The sequence below is a fragment of the Cydia strobilella genome, chromosome 13 (genome assembly GCF_947568885.1).
Source record: "Cydia strobilella chromosome 13, ilCydStro3.1, whole genome shotgun sequence".
Classification (NCBI taxonomy): Eukaryota; Metazoa; Arthropoda; class Insecta; order Lepidoptera; family Tortricidae; genus Cydia; species Cydia strobilella.
Genome location: NC_086053.1, coordinates 6399594 through 6413190, shown reverse-complemented (window position 1 = coordinate 6413190; position 13597 = coordinate 6399594). Strand labels below are relative to the sequence as shown.

Sequence of the window (13597 nt, the reverse complement as noted above, 5' to 3'; positions counted from 1 at the left end):
TTAAATTTTGCGCCAATGTTCGCTAGTAGTAGATACCACAGAAAAAAAAAGAAAAAATAGATGGGCTTCTTAGGCGCATGTACTGCCTCACCCACAAAAGGACATTGATGAAACATAATTATGTTTGTTTTTTTTTCTAAGGTAAGTACATAGAGACCGGTTTTATTTGGTGTATGCCGCAATTAGAAATAAAGCTTCATTATCTTAAGAAATAAAATAATGAGGTATCTAAGGTTACCTTCTTCCAGAATATTAAAATAGGATACAATAACATTGGAAAGAAAAGTGCATCAGTCCTAAAAATATCTAAGTAGGTATGTGCTGTAATCTGGCTGTAATAGCAACTGTAGGAGCAGTTTTTACGAACGGAAATAATTTAGTTACTATACTATACCTAATATAATCTTCCGGGTAGTAGGTAAATATATTCTCGTTAGCGCTGGATTTCACTTTTACCACATAAAATTTAGCAATTTATTTATTAATAAAACAGTAAATAATCATGATAACGATCATGTTGCAGCTGTATTAAATAAGTAGGTAGGTAGTAACAATTTCCCGATCTTTTGTTTAATAATAGAAAAGCCTGTAAACTTCAAAATTATTGGCAATTATGTGAAATTTACGTGCCCACTAGTCTTGTTTACAAAAGCAGTCTAATTAACAAAACCGTTCGCAAGCTTCTAGCCTCGCCGAAATATGTCGTTTGAAATACAACCGTATTTTTTAAATCTTAAGGCTGAAAATCAAACTCATTCTGTGTTCTTTCATTCTCAAGTTGTGTTACCACGGAATGAAGGAATATTGCCCAGAATCGTAACATTGTAAGTACTTCGGTGCTTCCTGTTCCAGGACTTTGGACCCCCTACGTCGCAGAACATCGCTTCAAATACTGCAAAACACCTAGCTTTTAACAATAATAAGGTTGCAAAAACATTTTAAACACTTCGCGCAGTTTACATACTTTTGCTGCTGAACGTAGATAAAAATTCTGTTCATCAAGATTACGAGTGTCATGGTTTTTATTCAAGCGTATGGCGTAAAATAAACATTGAAAATAACCAAGAGCTAATTAGTTATAGATAAATCCACATTCCACATACGTATATTTAATTAGCTAATGCAGGTACATATTTATAAACTGAGATGCATAACCCTCATGAATTCGAATTCATCTGCATTTTTTATTGCTATCTATCGGAAATAGATAGAGAAATTTCGAATAATTATATACAGGGTTTTTGTTCTACCCATACATACTAAAAATGGCTCTCCCAAATATAAATCGACATCTTATCTGCCAAAATATTCATATGAAACGGCCAATTTTTTTTCGCGATTTCATGGTTGGTCATAGTAAAAGTTACTCAGCATAGTATAAGTAAAAGTTATCTCGCAAAATATAGGTAAGGGTGAAAAAACACCCCGTATACTTTAGTATTCTATAATAAACTGTGTGTACTCATGTACTGTTTAAGTGTGTACTCACCATCCTTTATTGCACTGGCACACGCCGCAAACGAGGTGCGAATTGGCCGGACAAGTCAGCGAGTCCTGATCGGTGTTAGTGTCGCACTCGCATCCACACTGGACCTCCACCTCGAGCTCCAGCGAGTCTTGGCCTAGCTGACTCTCCGATATGCGTATCGTTTGGTTTGACTGGAATTGTACAATGAAAGATTGATGTGAAAGACGATTTTTGCAATTTTACACCGTCATAACATAAGGTTTCCAAAATATCTAAGTTAATGATGAAAATAGTATGGCATTTCTTAATAAGTAAATAAAAGAATGGGAAATGAGACGTATTTCTTGTAAGTGGCCTCTAGGCGTTCTCCTAATATTCAGCTGAAGCTAGTGACACAGTGCCTAAATTCGACTTATTTTAATGACAGTTCGTGATTATAAACTCTATTGAAAAATTACAATTATTACAGATTACATTACCTATACATAAATTGTAGGCATGTAAATATACAAGAATTCATGTTATGATCGTCAAAAAGAACAATAAATAAAAAATCAATTCAAAAATGAAATAATTTACAGGATAATAGGATTTTAAAATACCTATTTTTTTATTAATTTTTTTATTTAAGTAATTACAACAACAATATCTAACTAATTTACAAAGTATCGTTAAACCCGTAGGGTTTGTCTCGATACCTAATGCAATAAATACATTCTAAATGCAATTACATAGAAAGTTCATATTATAGGTAAAATACGCTATAGATTGGACTTTTTTTATGATATAGGAGGCAAACGAGCAGACGAATCGCCTAGTGGTAAGCGATTACCGCCACCCATGGACAACACCAGAGGGGTTGTAAGTGCGTGCCGGCTTTTAAGATCTACTTCTGTCATATCCCAGTCATCTCACAATATTGTTGATATCACGTGCAGTCAATAAACAATCTCGAACTGATCCAAAACAACAATGTTGCTTCTATTTTTTATTAGTTGTATAATACACATGCATTATAAAGCTGTCATTATAAAGCTGTCATAACAAAAAACAGATTTACTGTATCTAACTGCAATTTTACGGCTATTAATAAACCGCGCCGCATATGAATAGTATACTGAGTGCTACAGTGTAGGTAGTGTGTCTGTACAATCTGTGTTAACACCCAATCGTAAATTTTAGTGCATCTTTTTCCATATGGCCATAAAGAAATAAGTAAGCATAGAGTGCTCACTCCATACATCAGTTTTGTTACCAAAACGACTATTATTTTCGTAGTTGACATTTAGCGTCAAGTAGCGGAATTATGAGTACTGCTACTCGACACCAGATGTCACTTGTGTCGCGACTGACGCAAAGTGTATTGCTCAACAATTTACAACTAACATTACAAGCAGAAGGAGTTGAAAATAGAGTTCCGGTTAATCCGGTTAATAATAGCTGAAAATTGTCGAGTAACAGTACTGATGATTCCGCTACTTGACGCTAGATATATCGACTACGAAAATAATAGTCGTTTTGGTAACAAAACTGATGTATGGAGTGAGCACTTTATGCTTACTTATTTCTCTATGGTATAGCTTGATCCGCACTTCCTGGATGCCATGATTTCTATTTAACTGAAGTTTACTGTTAGGTGTACATTGTATGTAAAATTGAATGTTTAATAGTTTAAAAGGCGCTGTGTTCATTTTATGTATAGTCTATGAACGCAATTTACATGCATGAGCCTTTTTTGGAGTTGAGACTTTTAAGGCGTCAGTGAACTGTTCATGGCTCCACTATTCCGATTTGGTTAGGCAATAGGTACCTACGCACAAATATTTATACAGTAGGGTCCTTACCCTCAGTTGCATTTTGAAAGAGCACGTGGATATGTCTGATTAGAATACATAATGTTAGCGCGTCTTCAAATGAAATATTGCTTATGCGTTAATGCATAACAGAATAGAATTATTTTGATGTGTAATTTCGAGTGCAGCTTCAAAGCGTACGAACGCACGTGAGGGATGTAACGGAACTGATACGACGTAACAATAATGCGCTGCGTTCAGCTACAGAATACTTAAACAGGGGCGCTACTTGATAGTAATTAATTGACTACCTTCTTGTATTCGGGGCATGACTCCAATGTGACATGGACCTCGTAGTTAAGCGTCATGCCGTATTCGACGCCGGCGCACCGCGTAGACTCTATAAGCGAGCCCCCTTTCACTCCACAATCCGTGAAGTACTTGACCTTCACTGGCCCTGCACTAGAGTCATCCTCAAAGTCCACAACACTCACGATGTCTTCGTAACCCGTTTTGACTAGCTTCAATATGTTCGAACTGTCACTCTCGAGCTTAGCGACGTACGTGAAATCGGCCATCAGCTGGTGAATGCTGTCGTAATGATTCTTCACTCTTTCCGTCACGGCGAATATTACGTTAACCTAAAAATAACCACATCTTTATTCGAGATCATAACGATGTAAACAGTGGGCTCAGTTTGCTTACATTGGCCAGACTTTGTGTAACGAAAGCTTTAATCCGGAGAGGAAACATTATTTACCTTGTACTTATCTAAGAGTCTATAGACTTGGGCGAGCGACGGATAATCATAAATGGAGTACTCGGTGTAATATCCATTATCGTCCAAATGGCACTGTTCGTCGTTTTTTCTGATAGCTCCACCTGAATATAATTTCAGATTAGTGTCATGTTACTTGATGAGAAAGCGGCTTAAATAGAGCTTTTTATAGCATCTATAAAATCCGGTAGCATTCAGCTATAGCCCTTAATGGCCCTTATCATAGTGCATAGAATTTACAATATATGTATGCCGTTATTATAAAACTTTTGCACCTTACTCCTTTGTAATAAGGCGAAAATGTAAACATTATCTTTGACGTCGACTCTATCTTGAGGACCTTAGTCTTATGCATGTGACTTTTCTAGGTTGAGCAAGCATGGAAACCATAACAATGAGATTTATAGAATATTGCATAACATTTAAAGCATTAGAATACGAAATGTCAACACGAAAGGAACTCTGCACTCTGCTCTCTGGCTTGAAATTGGAAAGTAAGTACAAAAGTAGGTGACAGTAACGTAACCCTGAAAGTGATTCTTTTTCAATGCCATTCAGTCGATGTTAACTTTACTGCGTATGTTTCCGAGCGTAGATACGGAATTCGGTATACTTCCATAACTTTTAAAATGAAAATTCAATAATGTAATAGGAATATGACCAAATATTGGCTTTATTGCTTATGTTTAATTAGATTAACTGCTTGATACAAATATTAAAAAACTCGTAAGTTCCCCCGGTGTATGATTGAGTCGAAATTTGGCATAAGTGCTTCCGTAACTTTGATCATTGATGGCTATGCTATCATGCTATCATGGAGCTGATTTGACGATGTACAAAGAAAATGGCGAGATTTGCTCCTTGGCGAAAATACGCAAACAAATAATGTTTGGACACTTTGGACTCATTGAAGCAACTGATAGATGTGCAAAGAAGCGAATTTACAACAGCATTAAAAGCATGGGTCAAAAACGACAGTTGTTTCTTACCAAGCTTCCCATTTTTCGCGGTGTGCAGCAGCCCATCAGACAGAACTGTGCTGCGACGAGCCGACTTTTTCTCCTCAGGTGACGGCCTGCACTATTAAGGAGCCCACTGACTATCAGTCCGCCGGATGATATCGGCCTGTCAGTTAGAACATAAATTTGACAGTTCCGCACAACTGACAGGCCGATATCGTCCGGCGGACTGATAGTCAGTGGGCCCCTTTAGGGCGTCTATCTGTGCTTCCGCGTTGTCCGTTGGCTGTTACCTCGCTGTCGTTTATGTTCTTGATGAAATCGCTCACCTGGGTAACGAAGGATAAAAGACAGTTGTTTCTTACCAAGTTTCCCGTCTCCCGCGGTGTGCAGCAGCCCATCCGACAGTAAGATGACGATCTTCCTGCTGTGCCGCGCCCAGCCGACTTTGTCCCTGCAGGTGACGGCCTGCACTAGGGCGTCTAGCTGTGCTTCGGCGTCGTCCAGGTTGGCTGTTACCTTGCTGTCGTTTACGTTCTTGATGAAATCGCTCACCTGGGCAATGAAGGATAGATTAACGAGGACATGGTCAACTTTTAAGTTTATTTTTACCGACTTTAAAGTAACGTCGTGTGTAGAGTTTTATAGTTAGATTAGACCAAGAAAAGTGCAACGATTTTGATAGCACACGCAGTACAAGTGTTATTTTAAACGTCAAACTTCTACGAAATAACACTTGCACTGCGTATGCTATCAAAATCGTAGCAGACTTTTCTTGGTCTAACTCTAGTAATTTTATTTCACGTCAGTTTTGATAGGTAATCGATATGTAGTAGCAATACACCAAAGATTAAAAAATCATGAAAATTAGTGTAGTTCTTTCTTCCTAAGTTTATATAAAATATCTAATAGGTACATTAATCGATTGCTCAAATAATTATGTATTAGGTAATACCTACGTTTGTATTGTTAGTGTTAACAAAAGTGCGTAACAAAACCGCAAAGCGCGGAATTCTTAAACAGAACCGCTGACCCGCCGCCAAATGGAGCAGCTCATAATAAATTAGATTACATTTGGCATGTACTTTACTATTATTTATAAGGACAGTCACAAGCGCTAAACTGGTAAACCAGACAGGCTTATAAATTAGTTGTCTGATTAAAATTCTGATAGCTATGTGCGTGACTTTGACCAAGCCTTTTTAAAGAGTTCTTTAGTCATGTACGCGTCTATCCATTACCTTCCCATTTTGGCTCTATGATGTCAGGTAACTGATAAAATGGATTTCAATCATTTGATTACATTCATGGAAATTAGGTACTTTTCTCCTACAGTAGATTCAAGCGCGTGCACACAATATAATATTATTAAATAAGAAACTAACGTGACGTAATGACGTAAAGGTATTTTATGTAGAAATAACAAGTTAATCGAGTGCAACGACTTAACATACACCGGAGTCTAGCCTTAGTAGAAAAAAATACAATATGAGATTCATTTTTCTAACTTAATTAGGTACCTATATAAGCAGTTATTTTATAACGTCAAAGCCGTCAACTTAATGATGAATTAGGCATGGTATATGTATATGTGCATACTTGTTAGGCCTCCTTGGCCTCTGTTGTACTATGCATAGGCAAATAGGCATGTAGTATCAAGGGTGCTGTCACGTCATCATGGTATCACGTCAGATAGGTACTTACCTGGTTAGTGAGAGAGAGGTGGTGCCGGTAGCTGTATGTAGGTTCGCACTTTTCCTCTTCGACGTTGCAAGGGTTCTCACGGCGTTTCTCATCGATATTTATATACGGCAGCACTGGTTTGTCCGCGAAACTACCGAACCCTAATCTAAAAATGAGGGATTAATGTGCACAAGGATACAACATTGGTGCATCTGAGATAGCGCGAATAGGCAGTTTGAATATTTTCTGAGATACTTGAAGCAAGTGTAAGCTAGAAACTTTTTAAGTACTTAAAATTTTAAATAATCAGATTGAGAATTAGATCAAAGTCAATTCCGAATCTAGGTTAGATTTAGATTTAGATTTATTTATTTTATAATGTTAAATTACATTATAAATTATTTTAACTTAATCTATACGAATTTATATTATGATCGTCACTTATTATATACAAATGTCAATACAGATAAAAATTCATCACAAAGTCAAATAAATGTTGGGAAATAAATATACGATGTCAATAATAGCATGGTTACGAAAAAGATGTCAATATGGCTAGTTATACCTGGGTATCTCGTAATGGTCGTCAAATTATAGTACAATGCATTACAATATAAGAATAGGTAAGCAATATCATATCATATAATTAACTAAATCTATTGATAATATTATATAGACGTCATTTCCATATATTCTTTTACAGAAATTGGATTATCCAATAAAAAGGATCTCAATTGGCGTTCAAATGTTGTTACTTGTACAATTTCTATAAATACAATGATAATTACGACGAAGTAAGGTAGATTTGTATTTACTAAATATTTAATTGAAAATAAACAGATTAACGAGTAATAAATTGTTCTTCTAGGAGATGACATCATGTTACCACTAACCTCTGCCTATGGTTATAGGTTCAGTCATTTAAAATTGCAGATTTAATAGTGCCATTCGTACTATCATACTATGTACTCGTACTATGTCCAACAATAGTATCAGTAGTCATATAAATGAATAAATATTACTTATAGGACAATTTTACACATATCGTTCTGTTCGATCTATCTGTTTTAGGAAAATAGTGTTCGCGGGCATACCACCCACATGCCAATATCAGATGGCAACTTTTTATTTTCTCAACCAATCTGTTCCAGTAGACCATGCCTATATATAAACGAACTTCTACTCATATAAGACTTTATTTATCATTGTTGACATTTTATAATTATATGTTTGCATGTCGAACAATTGACGATCATAATATAAATTCATATAGATTAGTGTAAGAATAATTTATATTGTAATTTATCATTATGAAATAAATAAACTAACTAACTATTCCTATTATAATTTGAATGACAATTTCTGAAAACTATTCTCGATCGGGGTTTTGCGAATAGCCCACCAATGGCGTGGCCATGGTAAACTTTGCGGGTCAATCCAGACATACCTAAAATTATCAGTAAGGTTCTTCAGCATGCTGGGCAGGTCGTCTCTGAGCGACACCAGGGTCTCCTTGTCGTCCTTCATCGACCACGTCAAGTCCATAAGGTAGTACAAGTCGAGCGGGTAATTCTTCGCAGGTCTATATGAGAATTTTACCTTCACCGTTTCTCCTAGAAATAATAGAATATATGTTAATGGATTTTTATATCTATTTTTTCCCTGTTTTGTGAAGCCGTAAATTGGCCAAACTAAGAATTTATAAACGCCTGCCAAAGAGCAGGCACACCGAAAAGTTCGATGGTCCAAAGACTTCAAAGCATCAACCGGGAATAATTAGAAAATTCGTCTTCCAGATATGTGAGGAGTAAGGGAACTTAAAAGTTGGTTGAGCTTTCGTTTTGACCCATATGCAATGTCAAATGAATATCACTTACGTGGTTTGAGTGACAGCCGTACCCTCTGCGGTTGTATCTGCACCACTGCCTCCACGTCGTTAGAGTCCACGTCTTGGAGGGATCGGTTCTCAGCCACCTGCCACACCGGCTTCGCTGGCTTCTGGATCATGTCTTCTTTACAGCCACTGTACACTAAACTGGAAACATAGAAGACAAATGGTAAGTAAACTAAGGTAAGTGTACTACACTGTGTATCTATGATGAGTAAACAGAACATTGCAGTAACAGTGAATAAAAAAACGGGGCCTTTCTTGTGAAACAAGGTTTCTATACCTATGCATATTTTAGCCAAGGCCTACTCCAACCATCAGTTTTTAAATGAAAGAGGCCGATAAGAGAAATAAATATTGTCCAATTAATGAAAAAGAAAAAAGGTTAAAGGTGTATATATCAGATAAAATAAATATCGAAATAAATCAGTCAGCCGCGAGATATTCAGGATGATCTACCCACGCTGTTACAACTTCAACAATACAGGTGCTTGCTCTATTGCTGAATGTACAAAAATAAAACCTTCATATTTTGTAACAAATGCGAGGTAAATATAAAGAAGTAGGTGAAAAATCTTGGGTTTTACCTAATTAACGACATTCAAAAACGTAAAACGGTAGACAATTATTAATTAAAAATCTATTCACACTTCCGGGAGCAATGCTCGTTAGGAGGTTGGTCATAAATTGACCAACCAATTTATACTAGCAATTAATAAATATTTAGGCATTTCTTCACTTTCCTGGCGGCCTATAACGAGCACTTTTTATTACTAACCGGTAACCGCTTAGGATAAAACACCCGTGGCTTCCGCACTTACATATTTGTTTGATCGAGACTGATGTCTTATCCAACACGATAAGTGATAAAAACGCGACCTCGATATCCGTAGGTACTGTCGTCCGTGCTAAGCAAATTGAGTAAGTGAGCATTGAGCAATTTTCATTATGAATTTTGCATATAGAGCCTAGAGGCATGCGTTGGTAGAATAGCGCTAAGGCTTACGACTTTCAAATCAGAGGTCGCGGGTTTGAACCTCAGCTCGTGCCGCTGAGTTTTAAAACTTAAGTACGAAATATCATTTGATATTGATGAATAGCAGTCACTTTCGTAACTGCTTGGGATTAGGTAGCCGCGTGGACCTCCGGTTTCCACAGTAAGTCGAGGAAAAATGCAGGGACAACGCTAGAAAAATACGACATTGAAAAACAAAAATAGTACCTCTTTCGTTTGTTTATTTGCTTCTTGTCTAGTATGGATGGTATAGAAAGGATCGCAATCTCTTATGGCAGAATTGTTGTAAAAGTGACCGCGTTAAGCTTTAAATAATAGTTCCTAATCTCTCCGGTGGCGCTAGTTAGGCTCTGGGACATGAGTATATATAACATGAACCATATAAGGCAACAAATAACCCGACCAAATTACGTAGGTTGTTTTTGGTAGTATTTCGGTGTATGGTGGCGCCGCCTAATTACTGTTTTTTGATGGACACTTTTCATACATAGAGATTTGGCTCCTTTATACAGTCTCCATGTTGTCTAGGAAATGATGTGTCAAAGTGAGTAAGTCAATATAATTTTCATCAGGGCGACACTTATTGTTAATAGAAACTATGCAGTAGCAACGTGAATGCTTATGTTATGACATATGCCTGTTGTACACTCAGGCAAATTACCAATAAATCAAGAGATTCCTTACAATTTAAAATATAACTCCAAATCGATATACTTTTATGGTGGTCCATGTTTTTATTTATAGACCGTAGCTACGATGACAGAAGATGGATGAAGCTACAAAATCCAGATTTATTCTCACGTTTCAAATGATACGGACAAACAAACAAAAATTAGGCTCATGACGAAATGATGAGCCCACGGTGTTTAGAACAAACCCATTGAAAACTACTCATCCGAGTCATTCGTGTAAGCAGCACAATCAATAATCAATCACGCTGATCGTGGTTACGGGAGATCGGGCATTTTTGGACCATCGAGCCTAGTGATGTACCTATTCCCGTGGATATGCCCGACGAAACTCGACCCATTTCTCGATAATATTCTTCTTACTAATATTATTCGTTTAATAAATGTTCAATTGAAAAAGTTTCCTTTCTATGATAGACAATAACAATATATGTCAAAATCCGGCCATTACACACTAAGTTATAGTCTTCATCTTCTCAAATGATTTTTACGCGCGTGCCACGGCGCGTGCGGCGCCAACACACAATGAGACATAAAGGCCGGCCGCTCACACAAAAGAGACAATGGCTTTTGTTTAACAGATTACCGTCTTAAACGTAAAAATCATTTGAAAAGATGAAGACTATATGTCTGCGCAGTTTTGCCGGTACAGTTCAAGTGGAGTAACTGGACAGGTAAAAAGGAGCGTATGTAGTATTCGGTTGTGCAGTTTCCTAATAACCGGCTCTACCTGTGAAGTTGAACTGTACAGGCAAAACTGCGCAGGCATGCCCTAGTGAGTATGACCACTTGAGCAGCTTAATACCATTCGAAAAATGGGCCCCTGACTAGGATTGACCTCACAAGGGTGACACGGAAAACCGAATAGTTAAAGCGTCTAAGCTACACGACCACTTATCAATCACGTTGATCGTGGTTACGTTACGGGAGATGCGACCTTTTTGGATAGTCGAATTTAGTGATGTGCCATTCTCGTGAACGTTCCCGACGAAAATCCACTAAACCCAAAACATCCAAGTCACAATCAGTAATCATTCACGCTGCTAGCATCGAACTTACGGGAGTTATGGCCTTTTTGGACGACATTTATGTCCAAATATCGAGAAGTACCTACTATAACTATTGTATAGAATTTTATTTTGGTATCGCATACATAACACTATAAAAGTATAAATTATACTAAGAATACCTAATTAAAAACTATGTTTGGTCTAAAGGTTAACTGGTAGAGACTTTGTATATTTTTACTGTGCAATAAAGTTTATATAAACAAAGGAACATTATTTGTGATTTTATTTCAATTTTTTGAGGATTATTCCCTGGAATGATTCCCATCACTAATGGAGCCCGAATGTCAGCGAACATCGGCCGACGAACGTGGGAACAAAACGGGACCTCACAACCACACCGCACCGGACGGACCCAAAGAATGCGCTAATGCAACGTCTACCAAACTATCAAATAAATAAAAGACCCGCCTTTTATAACTCTTATCTCACAGCTTTTTCATCTAAGATAACGCGGCAAAGGCAACGTGTTAAAAGCTTAATACTAAATAACAAATTGACCATTATTGTTGGTAATTAGTCCCCTGCTGTGCGGTCGACGCCTGCTGTTCGAGACCATGCATGGAATTATCAGTTAATTAAACATAGTGTTAATACTTTGGCATCGGAAAAAACCTACTTAATTAAGTGTTTGAGAATAAAAATAGAAGGACCTCTTTAATTAAGCTAATTTGCATGACCATGACCCCTAGTGATGTGGCCCATGGTGGCATTATGGTGTGTTGTGATCGTTTATAGTTCTCCATAACGAACTCCGCATTCAAGGCTTAATGGCATTAACATTAATCAAATTACATTTTTTTTTCTTAGAATAAAACGTAGGTACCCTTTATTAATTTACAAATTGTGGGATACTAATACATGTGGTACTAGTGGTACTATTATAGTACGATACTACTTTAAACTTGTGGGATACTAGATACCGGAAACAGTGATGTGTTTCCGGGTATACCTACATTTTATTCTAAGAAAAAAATGTAATTTGATTAATGTTAATGCCATTATGCCTTGTATGCGGAGTTCGTAATGAAGAACAATAAACGGTCACTTCCAAATATGCACATGTTAAGTAATGATGATAATTGCCACAAAACAAAAATATGACTAAAATGAGATATTGAGGTCGGTTGACAAATCAAGCTAATGGCGAGATTTTTCCCAGGGCGAAGTTGAAAAATAATTGAATTACAAATAACTGAGTTATGGTCATACAATATTTTTTATTAATACACTCTCTTTATTAATATCAGGTTAGCTGGAAGAAATCCCTTATAGGGATAAGCTCGCCTTTGTACCTAAATTTATATGAATTTCATGTTAACAATTTTTGTTTTGTACAATAAAGTGATTTACTACTACTACTACTACTACTCTGATCGTATACAAATTGACCCGTTTTATTTGCTATTTAGTGCAAGGCAATGTAACTTGTACTAATATAATAAAATAATACAGTGGTTAGAAAAATGCATGACGTATCATCAACCTATCCTAATACGAGAGACTCGTAAAGATAACAAGGGATTGACATAAGCTTCAGAAAGGTCACATTATCTAAATGGAGGTACCGTTATAACATATCTAATAGAATTATCTCTAGTAGTTAATCCTTTTGTGGAGAACTTACAACATCAACAATTTTGGGCCGCAGACATATCTACACTATTCATAGTTTTTACATCACTTTAGCTTATTAACTCTGACTAAGATTAGTCTTTTGGCATTTGTAATAATAAACGAGTTTGCAAACTGCAGCAGATGTTGATGATTTTATGTAGGTAAGTACGTATATATATTATCTGTTCGTCCTAAGGTTAGCGAAACAAGGACTTTTTCACATAAAATAAGATCTAAAATACAATTCTTGGGCCCCAGGGAAGATAACATTTAAAAAATGCATAATTCAAATGTGTGCATGATCTGCCAGTAGTGCAGTTACCAGTACCAGTGCCTCCGGCTCCTATGATACCCTCAAGGGAAATGCATCCCTGTATTTCTTAAATACAACTTTTCATTAATAATTAACTCACCTCTCTTCATCGTTACATCTGGCAGCAGCGCTGAAAGACGGGTCCGCGCACCACCGACAATGCGAGGCGGCGGATAGGCACGCGCCGCAAGAATCATGCTCGATGCAGACCAATTTGTTCTGTATTTGTTGAGGCACTGTAAAAGAAAATCATGATAAGCTTGGTTTAGAGCAGCTTCGGTGTCTTAGTACTAACCTACCAACACTTAACTGGCCATCGGGGAACCT

At 36.9% G+C, this 13597-nt stretch overlaps 1 protein-coding gene across 1 annotated transcript in view; it reads right to left on the bottom strand.

Annotated features, from left to right (window-relative positions):
- LOC134746571 (integrin beta-nu-like) overlaps positions 1-13597 on the bottom strand; it is a 32545-nt gene that overhangs the window by 10251 nt on the left and 8697 nt on the right. Inside the window, exons 2-9 of the mRNA XM_063680990.1 lie at positions 13371-13506; positions 8559-8716; positions 8129-8294; positions 6703-6847; positions 5364-5553; positions 4022-4143; positions 3573-3902; positions 1490-1659 (exon numbers count right to left, since the gene is read on the bottom strand). Of these exons, the coding sequence (XP_063537060.1) occupies positions 1490-1659; positions 3573-3902; positions 4022-4143; positions 5364-5553; positions 6703-6847; positions 8129-8294; positions 8559-8716; positions 13371-13506 (1417 nt within the window). The remainder of the gene's footprint in view (positions 1-1489; positions 1660-3572; positions 3903-4021; positions 4144-5363; positions 5554-6702; positions 6848-8128; positions 8295-8558; positions 8717-13370; positions 13507-13597) is intronic.